The 18392-nt window shown below is 40.1% G+C and overlaps 1 protein-coding gene across 1 annotated transcript in view; it reads left to right on the plus strand.

The window, feature by feature from the left end:
- Positions 1–18392, plus strand: part of PCCA (propionyl-CoA carboxylase subunit alpha) — a 381652-nt gene that overhangs the window by 98369 nt on the left and 264891 nt on the right. The window contains exon 7 of the mRNA XM_052649967.1: positions 7393–7524. Within this exon, the coding sequence (XP_052505927.1) occupies positions 7393–7524 (132 nt within the window). The remainder of the gene's footprint in view (positions 1–7392; positions 7525–18392) is intronic.

The raw sequence follows: 18392 nt of genomic DNA on the forward strand, positions 1-18392 counted from the left end.
CCCTGATAATATATTCTAGGCTCAAGTACTGTATTTCTTGCTCCAGGCCTTTAATCAGGTGACTTTTTCAGATGTATTGGTTCCTTTTAATGGTATTTGGAGTGGCTCCTATGGTAAAGCGTCTGCCGGCAATGCTGGAGACCCGGGTTTGATCCCTGGGTTGGGAAGATCCCCTGGAGAAGGAAATGGCAACCCACGCCAGTACTCTTGCCTGAAAAACTCCATGGACTGTCGCCTGAGGAGTCTGGTACCCGACAGTCCATATACTTAATGAAAGTCCATATACTTTATGTTATATTAACTGTGTTATATTAAAAGAATATATGACATTGATATAGTTAATATGTGTGTATTTAGATATAATGCTGACCTCAACCCCAAGTAGGGTATATATAACACAAATTTAATATCTAATATAGATATGATATAATAAAGATCTACATCAATGAAATATGGAATAGTTTTGTAATATGTGGTATGTGTAACATGATATCAAACTATAATTAAATATAGCCTGTATTTTATGTGAGATAGGAATATGAACTGTGATCGTAGTAATACTAGGTTGGTCAAAAAGTTCATTTGGGCTTTTCCACACGATGTTATAGGAAAACTTGAATGAACTTTTTGGCCGAACCAATACTTTCAACTAAAATTGATGATTATAGAACTTTTACTTAACCTCTTCTTTGTTAACTTATATCTTTATCCTTCCATAGTTAGAATTCTGACTTTCATGGATAGAAGAAATGATATAATTAAAGTACCTCCTAATTATTTGTCAGTAGTACACACACAGCAAAGGATAACAATTATAGTACCAATGTAAAAATTTACTGAAAAGTTGAAAAAGTTTTACACATCTCCCTGTTCTCCTACACTTCCGCTTCCCTGGTGGCTCAGAGGTTAAAGCGTCTGCCTCCAATGCGGGAGGCCCGGTTTTGATCCCTGGGTTGGGAAGATCCCCTGGAGAAGGAAATGGCAACCCACTGCAGTACTCTTGCCTGGAGAATCCCATGGAGGGAGAAGCCTAGTAGATTACAGTCCACGGGGTCGCAGAGAGTCGGACACGACTGAGCGACTTCACCATCACCACATATTTATAATGCCAGAAAACCCGACTATTCCACTGCTATATTCATGTTCTCTTCTTAGCCTTCATTTAGGTTTGGTTCAGTGAGTAACTGCTGACTTTCCAAGTTAGTCTCTTCTGTAGCTGTTTTAGTTTCCTGAATCTCATTCTCTAGTATGGGCAAACCTTTTCTGTAAAGAGCCAGATAGCAAGTATTTTGGGCTTTGTATGCCATGTGATCTGTTGCAAGTTCTTAGTATTATCGTGGGAGAGCGAGAGCAGCCACGCAACATGTAAGCTAGAGCATGACTCTCCTCCAGGAAAACTGTCTTCCAGTTTCATGTAACTTTCACATGTCATGATATAGCACCCCTAAACTTTTTTCCCAAACAATTAAAAATATAAACATTGTAAAATGCGTCCTTAGATTGTGGACCGTTTGGGAACAGGTAATAAGCCAGATTTGGCCCACAGACTAGTGTGCAAACCCTTGTGCTGTTGGATTCCTCAGAAGAAGGTCATTTTTCTCTGCCCTTTATCCTTGGTGGTCATTTGTGTTGGATTTAAAATCCTTGGCTCATCCTTTCTTTTCTTGAATATCTTACTCAGTGGAGCACATTATATATTTTGGTATGATTTATTGCTGTCAAATCTGGTGATAATTTAAACTTCTCTTTTGAACAAGTTACTTTTTTTCCCTTTTAAGTGGTCTTGCTGGAATGAATCATGGTACAGTTTGCTCTGGGTTGAATTTTTCAAGTAGGCTGTGGTATGTTTAATAGTTAACTTTCAATTTTAAGAAAATCTGCTTGAGTTTTGGTTTTTGGTATTTTTTTCTTAGTTTTTTTCCCCCCCCAAAGACTCCTCTTATTCATATGTTGGATGTTGTTTGTTTATTTTTGGTATTTGTCCTTTTCTCTTGGATCTTAAGGTTTTTTTTTTTTTTTAAAGTTTCTTCCTTTGACTTCCTGTCTCTTTTAAGGCATTATTTGTTTTCTTTATTCACTCTAATTTTCCTCTAGTTTAGTCTTGATTTGCAAAATTATTTTCTTTTGCCTTTCTAATTCTGTCTTTAGGTCTGTCACCTCATTTCTGAGCATTTCTAATTAATTCTGATTTATGTTATTTCATGTTTTCTTATTTTAAAATGTCTTTCAGTTTGTTTTGAAATGATAAGTGACACTGATCTGCTGTGTTACCATGTCTTTCTCATGCTTTCTTTCCTCCATGGATGTTATTCTAGTTCTTGTTTTTTTCCCTCATAAAAACTATGTATAGGATTTTACCTAGACACTTTTATTTTGCTTAGTTTTATGTGTGAAATTAGTTTTCCCGTATATTGCTTTTAAAAGAGCTATATGGTTTTTAAAATTGGTGATACATGTCTAAGAAATTCAAATATTTGAACAGAGATAGCAGGAGAAGATTTATTCTGAGGTCTTGAAAAGATGAATTAACCTTGTAATTTCTTTTCTTCTTTTTGATGCTCATATTGTTATCAACACACTCAGGGGGTAGCCGTTTTTATATAATATGTGCTTTTGAGATAACTATGTTAATTTTTTGAAAGCTTTCTCACTGACTCAGTTTTTTTTTTTAATCTCAAGTGCTAACTTCTCTGCCCAGTCAGAGAAGGCCCAGAAACTGGCCTTTTCTACGAGAAATTTGTTTTTTTTTTAAAATTAGGGAGTAAAAATTAAAATCCAGAATCTAGGTACTTTAGGCAGTTTGGCAGTTTTTCCATAGCTATGTCTCCTGTCTGTCTGACCCTGCTTTTACAGTTTATCCAAGTAGTAATTCTTTATGAGTTTAAAATGTATACATGAAAAAAAGAATCTGGATTCATAGTATAGCAATTTACTGTCATGGTATTTCTAAGAATAAATTATATGTCATACATTCCAATTTTTACAGATGATTATTTCTGTCCTGCATTCATAACATAAAGCCTATTGTAAATTAAATCTGTTTACCTAACATATTGCTCAAACGCAACCCTTTCCCCTGTTTTTCTATCAAAATAAAATCAGAACCATGAAATCACAGAATTTAGAAGATGAAAACAATGTTTTGTTTTGTTTTGTTTTTCAATTAGGAGCAGTGGTTTCAGCTTTTTATAATTTTTTTACATATCACTATAATGATGTGATGTTGATGAAAAAAAATTGCTTTTTTTCATGACCATTATACATTTACCTGTATTTAGGTATTATATTTGTCATTCATGGTAAATTTAAATGGTCCTTGAAAAGCCTAGTTTGAGAAGTAAATTTTATTGCTTTGTCATATCAAACAGGTTTACTGGTGATTAAAAAAAATGAATAAGAAAAGATACAGGGTTAATAGTGGAGTATTGAAAGTTTATTAGTGCATAAATTTTGGCCTTAAGTTCTCAATTACGCAGAGGACTCTGGTCAAAAACTTAGGACTTCTGAAACATGCTTTGTCACTTTGCAATTACCATACATCTTAGCCTTGCTTTTTTGGTCAAAGAATGTTGGGGGTCAGGAGCTATGATACTGCTACAGTTTGCCGTAATTACATTTAGAGGCTAACCCAGGGAGTGCTACCAAAACATAGGAAGATAGAAAGGAAGTTAGTTCATTGAAACATCTGTTTGAGTAGTTACTCAGTGTGCCACTGGCTGTTTTTCTTTGTGTTGGACGGAAGCAAGAATAGTCACTAAAATGCTTGATGTGCGTGTTCTTTCTTGGTAATTTTGCATTTTGGGGTGAGTAATTTTCCTCAAATTAGAATGCACAAAAAAAGCCTGGTTAATCAGTGGTTCCTGGTCGTTGGGCTCTTGTTAATCAGAAGTTTTACTGTATAATCACAATATATTTTGGATGTTCTCATTTTATGTTATTTCTTCAGCTCTTTGTGTGGGTATTCTGATTACTTGATTACATCTGCCTGGCATAGTGGTATTTAAAACAATTTATAATAAAAATTCCTCCATCTTAGCAAGTAAAATGAGAATATGGAAAGACAATTGATAGTTGAAACCTGATCGTTTCCTCTTGAGTTAGCGTTTATCGGGTGGGATAAAGAGAAGTGAGCACGACTGTTGCTCTAGTGCAAAACGACTAGTTTATCCTTCCAGAGACACAGAGTATGTGGGGTGCGGTCCTACCATCACTTCCCCTCGAACAGAGTGGTTCAGTTTTCTATGTGCTGTACATTTGGGGGGTTTCACATACGTTTTTCTTTTGTAAGAAAATGAGTTTCTATTAAAACTGCATAAAAGCATTCAATGGAGATGTACTTTATGAGCGCCAGTTGCGGCTGAGAGATTTCTTATCTAGCATTCTGCTGTAGTAACACCGGGCTTCTCTGGTGGTTCAGACGGTAAAGAATCTGCCTGAAATGCAGGAGACTTGGGTACGATCCCTGGTTCGGGAAGATCCCCTGGAGAAGGGAATGGCAACCCACTCCAGCATTCTTGCCTGGAAAATCCCAGGGACAGAAGAGCCTGGCGGGCTACAGTCTACGGGATCGCAAAGAGTCAGACACGACTGAGTGACTAACAGTTTTGTAGTGACACTAGTGATTGCTGGTATTTGAGTTCCTGTAATGTATATGGGGTCCTGTGAACCTAGCTGTCTTCTTATTCTAGTGTTCTCTCTTTATCAGGACTTTTGGGTAAGAGACAAGAACTAATAGTTGTGGCACTCAGCTTCCTGTTTTACATTATTATTTTATTCAATCCTTCCATCAAACTGGCAAGGTGGTTATTATCCCCTTATCCCCCTTGTCACACAAAAGAGGCTTTAAACTCAGAATCTTAAAAATTCCTCTTTCTTCTGTTTTGCTTTTGGGTCAGAGTGAGTGCCTGAGTTTAAAGGCATTGGCTTTTCTGTACATTTTATCTGAGTGACTTTATCTACAATCTTTAATTTCCTCCTGTTAGATGCCTTTAAACATCCAAATCTTAGCCTAGATGTATAACCTTATACGTCTTATAAGGCCTTATAACCTCCAGATGTCTCTGTCTGACTCCTGAACATAGACACTTGACTATCCCACACTTGACTGGCTCAGACTTTGTAAAGTTGAAATTGTCATATCATCTCCCAAATATTTATCTCCTCATATATTCCCTTTGTTGATTCCCTGTTATCCTTGCGTCTCCTGCTCTTGTTCAGTTGCTCAGTCATGTCTAACTCTCTACGACCCCATGAACTGCAGCACACCAGGTTTCCCTGTCCTTCACTACTGTCTCCTAAAGTTTACTCAAACTCATGTCCATTGAGTCAGTGATGTCATCCAGCCATCTCATCCTCTGTCATCCCCTTCTTTTCTTGCCCTCAGTCTTTCCCAGCATCATGGTCTTTTACAATGAGTCAGTTCTTTGCATTAGGTGGCCAAAGTATTGGAGCTTCAGCTTCAGCATCAGTCCTTCCAATGAATATTCAGGGTTGATCTCCTTTACTATTGACTGGCTTGATCTCCTTGCTGCTCAAAGGACTCTCCAGGGTCTTCTCTACCACCACAATTGCAAAGCATCAATTTTTCGGTGCTCAGCCTTCTTCATGGTCCAGCTCTCACATCCGTATAGAACTATTGGGAAAACCATAGCTTTGACTACACAGATCTTTGTTGGCAAAGTGATGTTGTTGTAGCCACGCGTTCCGGGAAACAAACTCACTCACTCAGAAGGACAGTGCAGATAGTGGAGTGCAGTTTATTACACCGGTGGGCCCAAGGCAGAGTCTCCTCTTAGCCAAGGACCCCGACCAGCATTTGTGAAAATCTTTTATACCCCATGTGTACGTGTCTGAACCCACCACTCCAAATTCCTTGATACTTACATAAACCAAGGAAAATACAATCCCAATAGCCCCATCATTCACGTGCTATGTGCTCATGTGCTCAAACAGTCAAACAATTAGCCAGTAATCAATAAACCCGAGGTTACACTCCGATAGATACAGAAAAATTTATTGCCTGTCTGGAGGAAGGAGTGATTAGTGTATGTTTTCTCTTAGGCGATGAGTAACCTAGATACGATCTTCAAGGTTCCCCTATCTGGAGGGGGGCTTATCCTTCTGTTGTTGTTTTCATAGGCACTAAACACAGAGTTCAGAGTCCATTGGAAAGGTGGCTGAGCATGATTAGCATGAACAGGCCTAAGATGGAGTCCAGGCCCTATGAATTCCTTCTTCAGTGTCTCTGCTTTTTAATATGCTGTCTAGGTTTGTCATAGCTCTTCTTCCAAGGAGCAGATGTCTTTGGGGTGAATGCTCTTTGCCCACGATGGCAGAGAGCAACCAAGCAACACACTGCAGTAGCTACTCTGGATGATATTCCCATCAGGAAAATGAAGCTGCTTTCTGAAGCCAAGAGCCTTTTCAGGCTGCAGTGCCAGTAGATAGAATATGAGATGCTAATTATATGATTTATTCTTTATACTGACCGTGGCCAGAGATCGTGAGAGAATCAACGTTAGGCGCCTTATTCCAATGATGCCCTGCATGTAATCTGACTTTCGCCTTTTTGTATCTAACCTCAATTCTTTACCCAATGACCACATCCTTTACCTCAGCAAACCCCTTCTTCATTTCTCTAGACTGGGCTCTACAGTGGCACTAACTCCATCGTATTCTGTTCCATTCCTTATTAATGTCCATGAGCTTTCTGTTTACTTTAATAACGTCAACGCAGAGAGATGGACCTATTGCTGGGGAACTAAATGTGATTTTAGTAGCTTTTATTGAAACCATTAACTCTGCCTGGTAAATTGCTACTGTATTCTTCGTTCTGTTCTTGTAGTCACAAAGATATTAACATTCCATACTTAAATTTGTCTCTTTCTCTGAGGTACTGGTGATCTGTTTCATGTCCCCTTGAATTAATTGATATCCTGTGATTTTTGTCTAGGTTATCCCCTCCACTTAGCTCAAAGCCTGACAGAGAGTTGGTGTTCATTGAAAATGCACTGTGCTGTGGGTCATGGAGAATACAAAGATTTGTAGGACATTTGAAAGGTGAATTTACTGTTTAAATTGGGTGATAGAATACTAGATATAGCTCCAACACCATAGAATTTGCTTTTCCAAAGAATACTGTTAATACCACATAGGAGTTCTTTTAATTATTTTTATCTGACCTGACTTTGTTTCATGTATCTTTGCACACTTATACTATATGAAATACTGTATCATATATTGTAACATGTTGGCTCAGATGCTTGCTTTTAAGTTGTTTATGGCCTGTGAGTAACTAGTAAGTATACATATGGGTTTTTATTATGAAACTGTGACTCCATATCAAGCACTGTAATGTTTTTGTTACAAATTTCTACTTGCTTTTCTCCACAGGCAGCAGAAGATGTCATTTTCATTGGACCTGATACGCATGCTATTCAAGCCATGGGTGACAAGATTGAAAGCAAATTATTAGCTAAGAAAGCAAAGGTTAACACAATCCCTGGCTTTGATGGAGTGGTCAAGGTGAGAAACTATTTTACTCTATTCTTTCCAGTACATGTCCTGAGACCAAACATTTTGTCCAAAGTGTAAGATAAAATGCAGTTTTTGCTTTTTAAAATATTCGTGTTGGATTAAAAAAAAAATCCGTGTTGTTTACACTTGGATTATTTTGAATGGCACAAGTTAAAAAGAGGAAGAAGCCACTTAAGCATTTTATTTAATGAGTATTTGACTTTCACAGGAGAAAACTTGGTGATAAAGGAATGTGCTGTTACCTATATGGATTTCATTTATTGGTGGTTTTTCTTTAATGTTTGAAACATGATGTTGCTGTGTCTTTCCGTTGAGCTTCTGTCCATATGCATAAAACATAAGTCGTACTATAGCTGTGTATCGCTGTAGATACCAAGGACATCTCCTCAACAGCTTCTGCAGCAGCTGAAGGCTTCTAAGGAAGAAAGGCAGAAGTCAGAGTGTATGTCTTCCCTCCCTCTCTACACTTCTCCCCACCATCAAGGAAAAATTAACTCATTTTTTTTCTCATGAGAAAAGAGTCTCTTTGTAGACTTTCACCTTGCAATTTGAATTAGTTTGCAAGACCTTTTCATCTCAGTGTTTCTTATTGCCCTTTCTGAACTGGGCGATGCTTCATCATTGTGCTGGGTTATTTCACGCATTACAGGATAGTTAGCAAGCTGGACCCCTGATTAGGAAATATCCTCAACGTTTTGTTTGTATTTACCTTAATACGTAATCCATTTTTTTTCTTCTTTCGTCTTACAATGAATAAGCTACTTCCCGCCCTCCATAAAGCCAGTTCTTCCTCTTAGGTCCTAGATGTCAGCCCGATCACCCTCACGGGCCGCAGTGTTCACTGATGGTGTTTTCTCTCTTCCATGTCTTAAAACTCTCCTTGTCTTTTAGCGCCGTTCCATTATCACTGCTGTTAAACGAACTCAGTCGGTCGAAAAGGTACTGACCCCTGAGCGTAGTGATAAAAGAGGCCACTGGTACCTCACACCACGGTGCTTCCAGTCTGGGGGGAGAGAAATTGTCCTCCTCCTCTGCTGAGAGCACGGGAACCTCTGGCCGCACCAGGGCTGCTGCCCTAGTTCTCCGTCCTTTCACAGCCTTAGAAGAATTGTCCTCACTTGCTTTCATTTTCACACTTTACCCCTTAGCTGTAGTCTACATCTTTCTCCTTTCCTCATTCCCACTGAAATTTTTTTGCGAAGGTTACTGGCAACCGTTCCCTTTCACAAAATGCAGTGTGTGATATGTGTGTGTATTTTTTTTTTAAGCAACCAGGAAGTATTCTTCTTAATATCTGTTAATATCTAGAGTATTCCTTTTCCCAAATATGTGGGTCCTAAAGTACACAGAAAAATAGCAGGTAAAAATAAAAACAGTACAAAATAAGAACTGCTTTAAGACAGTTTTATAGTTGACTAAATATCAGTGATTGTTTACAATATAAAACTGTCCTCAGTGACTGGTCTATAAAAAGTGTAAGTAGGACACGGATTTCCCCAGTAATTTTTTGGGGCACTTACACAACAACTTACACAATTTAGTTTCAGAGATTAAAGATCAAGAGAACTTTATGTGCTAACATGTCATGTCATACATATGTTTCACTGTGTTCTGTTCAGTTCAGTCACTCAGTCGTGTCCAACTCTTTGCAGCCCCATGAACCGCAGCACGCCAGGCCTCCCTGTCCATCACCAACTCCCGGAGTTCACTCAGACTCACGTCCATCGAGTTGGTGATGCCATCCAGCCATCTCATCCTCTGTCGTCCCCTTCTCCTTCTGCCCCCAATCCCTCCCAGCATCAGGGTCTTTTCCAATGAATCAGCTCTTTGCATGAAGTGGCCAAAGTATTGGAATTTCAGCTTTAGCATCAGTCCTTCCAAAGAACACCCAGGACTGATCTCCTTTAGGATGGACTGGTCGGATCTTCTTGCAGTCCAAGGGACTCTCAAGAGTCTTCTCCAACACCACAGTTCAAAAGCATCAATTCTTTGGCACTCAGCTTTCTTCACAGTCCAACTCTCACATCCATACATGACCACAGGAAAAACCATAGCCTTGACTAGACGGACCTTTGTTGGCAAAGTAATGTCTCTGCTTTTGAATATGCTATCTAGGTTGGTCATAACTTTTCTTCCAAGGAGTAAGCGGCTTTGAATTTCATGGCTGCAATCACCATCTGCAGTGATTTTGGAGCCCAGAAAAATAAAGTCTGACAGTGTTTCTGCTGTTTCCCCATCTATTTCCCATAAAGTGATGGGACCAGATGCCATGATCTTCATTTTCTGAATGTTGGGCTTTAAGCCTCATTTGTACAGTGTATACTTACCTCTATCTTTTCAAAGCCTTTCCGTCTCTTGGCCACTCTTTGCTTCTTGAAATACTTCTGGCACATTACTCTTAGTTCTAGTTTTGTGTTTGTATTCTTGGCTTGTTTAAATGCTTCATTCTTAGCATTCATGCTGATTTTTCTTCCTAATTTTGTCCCTTAAATGTTCATTTTATTCTGAGTTTTCTCTTATTGTACAGACTCATTCTAAGCAATATAACTTATTTTTATGGCTTCAGATCTGAAGACAAACCTGTTTGTCTCTTCAGTTCAGTTCAGTTGCTCAGTCGTGTCCTACTCTTTGTGTCCCCATGGACTCCAGCACTCAAGGCCTCCCTGTCCATCACCAACTCCTGGAGTCTACTCAAACTCATGTCCATTGAGTTGGTGAGGCCATCCAACCACCTCATCCTCTGTCGTCCCCTCCTCCTTCCACCCTCAATCTTTCCGAGCATCAGGGTCTTTTCAAATGAGTCAGTTCTTTGCATCAGGTGGCCGAAGTAATGGAATTTCAGCTACAGCATCAGTCTTTCCAATGAGTATTCAGGACTGATCTCCTTTAGGATGGACTGGTTGGCTCTCCTTCCAGTCCAAGGGACTCTCAAGAGTCTCCTCCAACACCAGAGTTCAAAAACATCAATGCTTCGGTGCTCAGCTTTCTTTATAGTCCAACTCTCACAGCCATACATGACTACTGGAAAAACCATAGCTTTGACTAGATGGACTTAAAGAACAAGGAAAGTGGTTAAAAAAAAAAAACAACACAAAAAACCTGAAAGGCTGCATTCCAGCTCCTGAGGTTGAGATGGGGCCTGCTCAGAGAGAAACAGCTGTCTGTGATGTGAAAGTTTCATTTCATTTCTTACTGGCTCTTTTAAATACTTGAAAACAAGCTTGAACTCATACTTGAATGTGACTGGAACACAACAGGATCAGCCTGGTCATCTCCAGATGGGGAGCTAGGTTTAAGTGAGATTGAGGGTGGTGGTGAGAGAAAAATGAACTGCTTGCTGATTGTGCTCTCCTCGGGTTAATGCCATTCAGTAATGGTTTTGCAGATTTTTATCAAAACTCCCTACTTCAGCCTCACCTTTAAAAGTCCCTGGTGCCTTTGTTCTAAGTCTTTCTGAGCTTCTATGAGGGAAATCAGGTTTTCATTAGTGTCTCCTTTGGGCACTGTGGTTTTAGTTCTTCCTAAGTTGCAGAACTGGTAAAGACTCTGATGCTGCGAGGGATTGGGGGCAGGAGGAGAAGGGGACAACAGAGTATGAGATGGTTGGATGGCATCACTGACTCGATGGATGTGAGTTTGAGTGAACTCCGGGAGTTAGTGATGGACAGGGAGGCCTGGCGTGCTGAGATTCATGGGGTTGCAAAGAGTCGGACACGACTGAGCGACTGAACTGAACTGAGGTTGGTCATAACTTTTCTTCCAAGGAGCTAGTGTCTTTTAATTTCATGGCTGCCGTCACCATCTGCAGTGATTTTGGAGCCCCCCAAAAGATATCATCTTGGAACTGCATATCGAGTTGCTTCTTAGACAAGTTGACCTGATGACATTGAGACACCATAAAAGTAACAAGTTGGAAGCCCACCTCATCCTCTTCTCTCTAGCCACGGACTGCCATTTGGTGGCTCCATGAACACCTGCTTTTGTAAATAAAATTTTATTGGGACACAGCCATGCTTTTTCCTTTACAAGCGTCTGTGACTGCTTTGCTGTGATGATGGCCGAGTTGAATAACTGTATCAGCGACCCACAAAGCCTGGAATATTTACTAGCTGGCCTATTCAGGAAAAAGTTTGCTGACTCCTAGTATAAGCTTCTCATTTTTCGTTCTTTCCTGCCTGGGAAAATGCCAGCATTTCACCAGCTAGAAACTGAGGAGTTCTTGATATATATTGCTAAAGAGAATTACTTAAATATCTTTCTGATCTGTTACTTTTTTTTTTTGGTCCTCATGCTAACTCCAGGTTCCACCTAACATTGTATAGACTGGATTACTTCACCAACCTTCTAAGTCCTCTGCTTGTAGCCAGTCTTGGTCCCATTCAGTTACTTTTTGACACTAAAACTTAAGTGATGTTTCACATATCCTGATTTGATCATATGCTTGTGCTTAGAAACTCTTCAGTGATGACTGATTTAAATCCTTTGAATAGTTCTCCTGTGTTTGTCTCTTCAAACTGAAACTGTGTCAGCTTGCTCTTTGCATCGAATGAGCCAGTCTCCTGTGACATCGTTCAGATTTTTGAAACTTCTGTGCCTAGTTCTAACATGGGCGTGTTGATTCTGCTTCAGTCTTTGCTATTGGTTGTCTTCTCCACATAGTTTAGGTCATGGCTTAAACATAGCATTTCTCACAGAGGCATTGCTTGACTGTATGTATTAGATTCGGTCCTCTACTATATATTTTCCCTGAATTACCCTAGTGGAGATGATGGAATTCCAGTTGAGCTATCTCATATCCTAAAAGATGATGCTGTTTAAGTACTGGACTCTACCCGCCAGCAAATTTGGAAAACTCAGCAGTGGCCACAAGACTGGAAAAGGTTAGTTTTCATTCCAACCTCAAAGAAAGGCAATGCCAAAGAATGTTCAAATTGTCATACAATTGCAGTCATTTCCAATGCTAGCAAGATTATGGTCAGAATTCTTCACGCTAGACTTTAGCAGTAGGTGAACCAAGAACTTCCAGATATACAAGCTGGATTTCAAAATGGCAGAGGAACCAGAGATCAAATTGCCAGTAACTGCTGGATCATAGAAAAAGCATGGGAATTCTAGGGAATCATTTACTTTTGTTTCGTTGACTATGTGAAAGCCTTTGACTGTGTGGATCACAGTAAACTATGGAGAATTCTTCAAGAGATGGGAATAACAGGTCACCTGAGAAAATAACAGTCTCCTGAGAAAACTGTATGCAGGACAAGAAGCAACAGGTAGAACCAAACATGGAACAACGGACTGGTTCAAAATTGGGAAAGGAGTACGTCAAGGCTGTATGTTGTCTCTCTGCTTATTTAACTTATATGCAGAATACATCATGGGAAATGCCGGGCTGGATGAAGCACAAGCTGGAATCAAGATTGCCGGGAGAAATATCAATAACCTCAGATATGCAGATGACACCACCTTTATGGCAGAAAGTGAAGAGAAACTAAAGAACCTCTTGATGAAAGTGAAAGAGGAGAGTGAAAAGGCTGGCCTAAAATGCAGTATTCAAAAAACTGAGATCATGGCATACTGAGCGACTTCACTTTCACTTTTCACCTTCATGCATTGGAGGAGGAAATGGCAACCCACTCCAGTGTTCTTGCCTGGAGAATCCCAGGGACAGGGGAGCCTGGTGGGCCGCCGTCTATGGGGTCGCACAGAGTTGGACACGACTGAAGCGACTTAGCAGCAGCAGCAGCAGTCCCCTCACCTCATGGCAAATAGATGGGGAAAATGTGCAAACAGTGCCAAATTTTATTTTCTTGGGCTCCAAAATCACTGTAGACAGCACAAAATGAAAAGATGTTTGCTCCTTGGAAGAAAAGCTATGACCAACCTAGACAGCATATTAAAAAGTAGAGACATGACTTTGCTGACAAAGTTCGGTATAGTCAAAGCTATGGTTTTCCAGTCGTCATGTATAGATGTGAGAGTTGGACCATAAAGAAGGCTGAGTTGCCAAAGAGTTGATGCTTTCTAACTATGGTGCTGGAGAAGACCCTTAAGAGTCTCTTGGACAGCACGGAGGTGAAACCAGTCCATCCTAAAGGACATCAGTCCTGAATATTCATTGGAAGGACTGATGCTGAAGCTGAAACTCCAACACTTTGGCTGTCTGATGCTAAGAGCTGACTCAGTAGAAAGGACCGAAGGTAGGAGGAGAAGGGGGCAACAGAGGATCAGCTGGTTGAGTGGCATCAGCAACTCAACGGACATGAGTTTGAGTGAACTCCAGGAGATAGTGGATAGGGCAGCCTGGGGTGAAAGACAGCGTCAGACAGTGGTGTTGCTAAGAGTCGGACACAGCTTAGTGACTGAACAACAACAAGCCTATACTTCATTTATCAAGTTTAAAACTATTTACTCATCTATTCAGTAGATATTTAACATAGTGCATGCTGTTTGTCTAACATTGTTTTAAGTGCATGGATATAGTAGGGATCAAAAGAGACCAAAACCACCAAACTATTCCTGCCCTCATAGAACATACGCTATAGAAGGAGACAAACAATACATAAAAAATAAGAAGCATAGGACAGGGAACAGGGAAAGGGCATGCTCTAGGGTGGAGTTTATTCACAGTTTTATCGAGGTTTTGCATGATGTCACAGGGCGTGTCGTGTGATGATCAGGGAGAAAAACAAGGTTTACTGAGTAGAAACTGTTCACAAGTGCCAAAGTAATGAGGTTAAAGAACAAACAGTATGGAATTACGTGACTGGAGTGATCAAGGGAGAGAGAAGAGGTAACAGGGGTCAGATATGTAGCAGCAAGTTCGTTTTATAGCCCTTTTGCCCATTGTAGAGGTGGGTCAAGTATCTTCCTCTGGCTAGTACGCTGCTTGCTAACAGAGGTTGTGCTCTGTTCTTTACCGTATCACTTGCGCACGGTACCTGGCACACAGTGAGCGCTGACTCAAGATTTGTTGGATGAATAGTGTTCTAGGAAATACATTTTATACACATACCGTTGTATATAAATTATCTGTCATTTAGTGCCTATGTAGTAGACACACCGAAAGAGGGGAACACCCAACTAATAAAAACCAAGAGAAACAGTAAAACGGACATTAGAATCGACCCACATGTGCTGTCTCTCTAGATACTAAAATTGGCTGAAAAGACTATAAAATAAGTATGACTACTGTGTTAAAGAACTTTGGGGGAAATGTGGAGAAAATAGCTAAACATATAAAGAATTTCACCAGAGAATTTGAACCTACAAGGAAATTAAATAAATCTTCTATAGCTATAAATACTGTATATGAAAATAAGAACTTTAGAAATGCTTAATAGTAAGTGAAGCAGAATACAGGATTCATGTTGTAGCATGCATCAGTATTTCATCCCTGATTTTATGGATGAATAATATTCCCTTGCATGACAATACCACTGGGATATTTTTGTGGCGTTTTTTTTTTTGGCTTGTTTTTGTTGTTGTAAGAAATGCATTTGGAAAAAAAAAAAAGCATTTGGTTATTGTTTCTGTAGGAAATGTGTTTGTAATTGGTTAGTGAACATTTGAATTATTTTTAGTGTTTGGTGATTGTGGATATTGTTGCTGTGAACATTTGTGTGCAGGTGTATTGTTGAATATCAGTTTGAAGTTCTTTTGGATATATACTCAGGAGTAGAATTGCTGAGTCATAATGATAATCCTGTGTTAAAAGTTTTTGAGGACCTTCCAGGCATTCACGCCTTTGTGTAATCCCCTCTTCTTCAGTTTGCCTCACCTCCCTCACTCAGAGACTATGGCAAAGGGTGATGGCATGTCACTCCCTTAATTAATTACTTCACTCCCTTGGTTAATTTCATCACAAAGGTGGTGAAATATAATTGTGTCATTGTGTTTTATCCTAAAAGACTCCTTTCTGAGAGATGAGAGAACAGATTCTAGGTGTTGGCTTGATGATGAAGGCAGCCATATTGAGGAAACCCACATGGCCGTGAATGGCAGACCCCTTCCAAGGATCGAAATGAATGTGACCTCCATTCCGAGCCAGCAGAAAGGTGGGGCCATCAGTTCTCCAGCCACAAGGAAATAAATTCTGCCAGTCCCCTGAATGATGTTGAATTTGTCCCCATTTGAGCCTCTAAATGAAAGTGCCGTCTGGCCCATGCCTTGATTGCAGCCTTGAAAGACCCCAAGAAGAGCATGATAAGTGTTTTCTTGATTAGGCTGTCAGCTGTTGGGTTTTAGTCCTTCCTCACATTCTCATCTCAGAGAGTCTGAATGTATTAGTTATTCAGTCGTGTCCTACTGTCTGTGACTCTGTGAATTGTAGTCCCTCAGGCTCTTCTGTCCATGGAATTCTCCAGGCAGGAATACTCAAGTGGGTAACCTTTTCCAGGAGGTCTTCTTTACCCAGGAATTGAACCCAGGTCTCCTTCATGGCAGGCAAATTCTTTACCATATGAGCCATCAGGAAAGCCCAGCATTTGGGTAGTGGTCTTCTGAACCTTGATCTATTCAGCCCTCCTGCCAGTATAATTGTATGTTTATATACATAAATAAATATATATATAGAACAAGAAATCTGACCTTGAGATATTCACTTTGGGCTTGGAGTCCAAATTAATTTTGTCTTGATGAGTAATAGTCCTCAGGAGTTCAAGGAAGAGGTCATTAGGAGAGCATTTGATCTAAAAATTCTATTTGCATTCTTTCTTATGAGTCAGTGAGTCTAGTGTCTCATAGGAGAAAGGAGAAGTGAAGTTGCTCAGGTGTGTCCAACTCTTTGCGACCCCATGGACAGTAGCCTGTCAGGCTCCTCCGTCATGGGATTTTCCAGTCTAGAATATTGGAATGGGTTGCCATTTCCTTCTCCAGAATGTTCCTTGAGTAAAGATTCAAAGCTGGGTACTGGCATATGGAAAATGTGACAAGTATTAGAGATACCCGTTATCTGAGTACTTTGTTGACACTCAGAGAGGGCTGTGTAACAATGGTGGTGTTTAAGGTTGATAGTGTACCAGCAGTATCAATAATTAGTAATTAGTGAAATTTCTCCTTTGAGTTGATAGGTGAAATGGGTATTTGATTCACTTTTGAAACACTGTTACAGTTTTTTCCTTCATTTTCTTGGCTAATATCGAGCAATTGTTTACTGATTGTCACTTCTGGTTACAAAATCTGCTGGTGTCTTTATCAGAAGACTATATTAATATCTGGAATGGGAGCATCTGATTTTATCTGTAAGGGCATTAGTTTATTCTGGGCCTTATTCTGCTTTTGTTTTGAGGCTCCTTCAAAATGTATAGTATGAAATTGAAGACCTGAAAATGTGGCTGTTTTCCATCCAGTTTTTATTCATGAAATTTCCCATTTCTGGTTTAAGACTGCTCACAAAACATGGAGAGCTGGGGTTGCAAGTGCTTCAGGATCTCCCCTTGATTTCTGTCTAAGGGCATTAAAGAGGCCATCTCTGACATCTCCAGAGGACTTTGCTCTCTCAGCCAGCAGAACTGCACTAGAGTCCAACAGAACTTCACAGGGCGGATTTTGGTAGTAGTCTCCCAAAGACCTTGCCCATCATGTACAGTTTTTCTAAACCTCTGTTTCTGTTTGGTTAGGAGTCTCAGGTCACTTTCAGGGTCTTCCTCTTCTCCCCGTTAATCCGATATTTTCTGCCTGAGGCTCTTGCTAGCAGTATGAACCAGTTGATATAAACTTGGGTACCTTAGATTATACACTCCTAGAATACTCTGTTTCTCTGTAAACTTCTGTGTTGTGGAGGCTTTGGGAAATCTTTGATACTGCCTCTCAGTTCAGAATGAGATCGAAGTATACTTTAGCCATAGGGACTTGCCCTCATTTGACAAGTTTCTGGTCAGCCAGGAGAAAAGGGGAACAAGTCAGGGGAAGGAAGAACAGGGCAGGGAAAGCGGAGGAGCATAGAATAGAGAAACAGGAAGAGCAGGATAAAGACCAGTAGGTTTGAGAGAGTTTTAAGTTTTTTACATTTTTCATTTGGCTTTTTCTGTGCCTTTGCTGTTCTCTATGAATCTTGTCTTCCCTGTGAATTTCATAAGGAAACAGATTTGGCATTTGAATTTCTTCTGGAAGCTTCTTCATGTTGATTTAAAAAATGCAAAAGCTCTGGATGTTTGAGAGTTTGTGCCCCTGTTTTTCCCTAAGGTGCCTCTCAGATGAACCACTCATACCAAAAGCTTTCGAAAGAATCTGTTGTAATTCTAAATTATGCTTGGTGAAATCATGCCATGGAGAAAGATAAGAACTAGAGTTTGAGTTACAGATTTAATATGTTTGAGGAGAAGTAGTCTGACTCACAGCACAGGCAGCCTGAGGCAAACCTTTCATGAACATCTTATACTGGCTTATCAAATCGTGGTTGGCCATCTCTAATCAGAGACCTGGCTCTGTGCAGGGCCTTGGTGGTTGAGCATTTGGAAGGGAGATCTACCAGCCCCAGACTCCCACAGACAAAAAACAGAGGAAAGTCCTCAAGGTTTTGATACAGGGTTTCAATGCAGATTTTGTCCTGTTTGAACACCCTTGAAACCTTCTGAACTCACTGGCTCCTGGAGCCTGCATGAAGGGTGAACTTGTAGGTCCCATGCTCGTCTGCTTCCCGGTGAACTTGGTCTTATGGACTTTGAAATGTTGATATTTTTGGAGCTCTCTCCAGTGTGAAATTTTTCTCCATATTGTGCTTGAGGCGATCCCTGGGTGGGAGGCTCTATGGCTTTTAGCAGGCCTTGAACTGATCCCAGTGAAACCTCCAGAATTGCCTGAAAATGATAGTGCCTTTTACTGTAGTAGGTGTTACTAATTGTAAACTTGGTTTTGCT

This window comes from Budorcas taxicolor, chromosome 12 (assembly GCF_023091745.1).
Source record: "Budorcas taxicolor isolate Tak-1 chromosome 12, Takin1.1, whole genome shotgun sequence".
NCBI lineage: Eukaryota > Metazoa > Chordata > Mammalia > Artiodactyla > Bovidae > Budorcas > Budorcas taxicolor.